General features: G+C 67.4%; 1 protein-coding gene across 1 annotated transcript; it reads left to right on the forward strand.

Annotated features, from left to right (window-relative positions):
- Positions 1-271: 271 nt before the first annotated feature.
- Positions 272-2,224, forward strand: LOC130594202 (transcription factor E3-like). The gene is made up of 5 exons (XM_057399933.1): positions 272-439; positions 941-1,093; positions 1,165-1,396; positions 1,585-1,770; positions 2,099-2,224. The coding sequence occupies exons 1-5, from the start codon at positions 327-329 to the stop codon at positions 2,222-2,224; spliced, it is 810 nt and encodes a 269-aa protein (XP_057255916.1). The 5' UTR covers positions 272-326.
- The last annotated feature ends 40 nt before the right edge of the window (positions 2,225-2,264 follow it).

Genomic DNA, 2,264 nt, shown 5'->3' on the forward strand with positions numbered 1-2,264 from the left:
GATGTCACTTCCTGCCCGCCCCCCCTCCCCTTGGCGCTTCCTGCCCCAGCCCGAAAGAGCTGGAGTGGGGCAACGGGACCCATAGAGACTCCCCCCGGCCCCGTAGGGACCCGTAGAGACGCCCCCGGCCCCATAGGGACTCCTCGCGCTCCGCAGCCCCCCCAGGGCCCACAGCGATTCGCAGCCCGTCCTGCCCCATAGAGTCCCCCAGCACCATAGGGACTCCCCCCCCCAGGCTCTTTCAGACCCATAGCGTGTGTCCCGTCCCGCCCCCCCCGGCCCCATAGGGAGCTGCTGAGCGGCGCCGTGGGGCGCGGGGGGGGGCGATGTCCCGTGGGGCGACCGAGGGGACCCCTGCCGCCCCGCCGTCCCCCGGGCGCCCGACGGTCTATGTGTTGCTGGAGGGGCCCAGCACCCCCGACACCCTCCGGCTGCTCAGGTGAGGGGGGGCTGCCCCATGGCGGAGCTGGGGGGAGGTTACGGGGGGTTAAGGCGGGACTGATGGGGGCTGTGGTGCCACTGGGGGGCTCAAGGGACGTGTGGGGGGCTATGGGGCTGCTGGAGTTTTATGGGGGGCCATGGGGCTGCTGGAGTTTTATGGGGGGCTATGGGGCCCCCATATGGGGGGGCTGTGAGAGTCTGTGGAGGTCTGTGGGGTGCTGAGGGGGTCTGTGGGGGCCTATAGGGGGCTCAGGGGTTCTGTGCGGAACTTCAGGAGGCTGTGGGGCCGCTGGGGGTCTGTGGAGAGTCAGGGGGTCTGTGGGGTGTTTAGGGAGTCTGTGGGGCCCTGTAAGTGGTCAGGGGGGGTCTGTGTGTGTGTCTGTGGGGTCTCAGGGGTTCTCCGGTGTCTCAAGGCACTCTATGGACTCTATGGAGTCTATGGGAGTCTATGAGGCATTCAGACCTGTCCATGCTCCCTCTGGTTCCTGCTCCCCCGCAGCCTGAGCTCCGTGCTGCCTGAGTCAGGGATCGTGGCTGACATCGAGTGGGACCCCCCGGGGGTAGACCCCCCCAGCGACCCTCCCGTGGCCCCCCCCTCTGGAGACTCCCCCAGTACCTTCTATTGTCTCAAGAGCCAACCCCTGCCCCACAGGTACCTGTGAACCCCCCCATAACCCCCCATCCCCTCTATACACCCCCATTAACCCCCCCCCCGTATTGCAGCCCGGGCCCGGCCCCCCCTGCTGCCATGGCTGCCCCCACCGCGGCTCCCCCCTCATCGCGGGTGCTGCTGCGGCAGCAGCTGATGCGGGCACAGGCACAGGAGCAGGAGCAACGTGAGCGAAGGGACCCCCCCTCTGGCCCCTCGCCGGCCCCCGGGCCTTCCCCCGCCATCGCCGTGGGGGGGCCCCCCCAACCGCGGGCACCCCCCCATGTGCCCCCTGAGGTGCTCAAGGTGAGACCCCCCCCCCCCCCCATAGGGGGACATGGGGTGAGGTGGGGGCGTGAGCTGTGGGGTGAAATTGGGGGGGACAGGGGGATATGGGGAGGTCTGTGGAGCAGGGGGATGGGGGGGGGCTCTGGGGCAGAGGGATATGGTGGGCTGTGGGAAGGGGGTCCCTGACCCCCCTTGTGTACCCCCAGGTCCAGACCCACCTGGAGAACCCGACCCGGTACCACCTGCGAGCGGCGCAGCGGCAGCAGGTCCGGCAGTACCTCACCTCTGCACTGGGCCGCGGGCCCCCCAGCCCCCCTGGGCCCCCCCCGGCCCCCCCCGCACCCCACAGCCCCCTCACCCTGCTCCACATCGGGCCCGGCTTTGAGAAGGAGGTGAGGAATGGAGGGGGCTGCGGGGGGGGAGGCTGTGATGTCATATGGGGAGCTGTGATATGTGGGGGGCCATAAGGTAATATGAAAGGCTGCAATGTCACATGGGGTGGGTGTGTTGTCACATGGGAGGGCTGTGATGTCACATAGAATGATTGTGATGTCATAGAGGGTGGCTGTGATGTCACATGGGGGGACTGTGATGTCACATGGGGGGACTGCAATGTCACATGGAGGGCTGTGACATCACACAGGGTGGCTGTGATGTCATGCGTGGGGGGATCCTGGCCACCAGGGTGGTGTTTGCAGTTTTGTCCTTTCTGCTCTGCAGATCGATGATGTCATTGATGAGATCATCAGCCTCGAGTCCAGCTATGACGAGCTGCTCAGCTTCGGCCCCGCCGAGGGCGGCCTCCAGCTCCCTAGCACGGTGTGTGGCCGCTTTAAGGGCTTTTGAGGGCGTGGCCTGCCGCAAGTCGCGCCCTTTTTCACCGGGG

The sequence above is a fragment of the Pezoporus wallicus genome, unplaced genomic scaffold (assembly GCF_028554395.1).
Source record: "Pezoporus wallicus isolate ANWC-B61680 ecotype Strahan unplaced genomic scaffold, APGP_CSIRO_Pwel_v1 contig_12541, whole genome shotgun sequence".
Lineage (NCBI taxonomy): Eukaryota > Metazoa > Chordata > Aves > Psittaciformes > Psittacidae > Pezoporus > Pezoporus wallicus.

Bases quoted from the DNA above. Each gene is read 5' to 3' on its own strand.
- LOC130594202 (XM_057399933.1), top strand. From the start codon at position 327: ATGTCCCGTGGGGCGACCGAGGGGACCCCTGCCGCCCCGCCGTCCCCC. The intron at 1,397-1,584 runs GTGAGACCCCCC...GTGTACCCCCAG, and splicing joins TGCCCCCTGAGGTGCTCAAG to GTCCAGACCCACCTGGAGAA. The intron at 1,771-2,098 runs GTGAGGAATGGA...TCTGCTCTGCAG, and splicing joins GGCCCGGCTTTGAGAAGGAG to ATCGATGATGTCATTGATGA.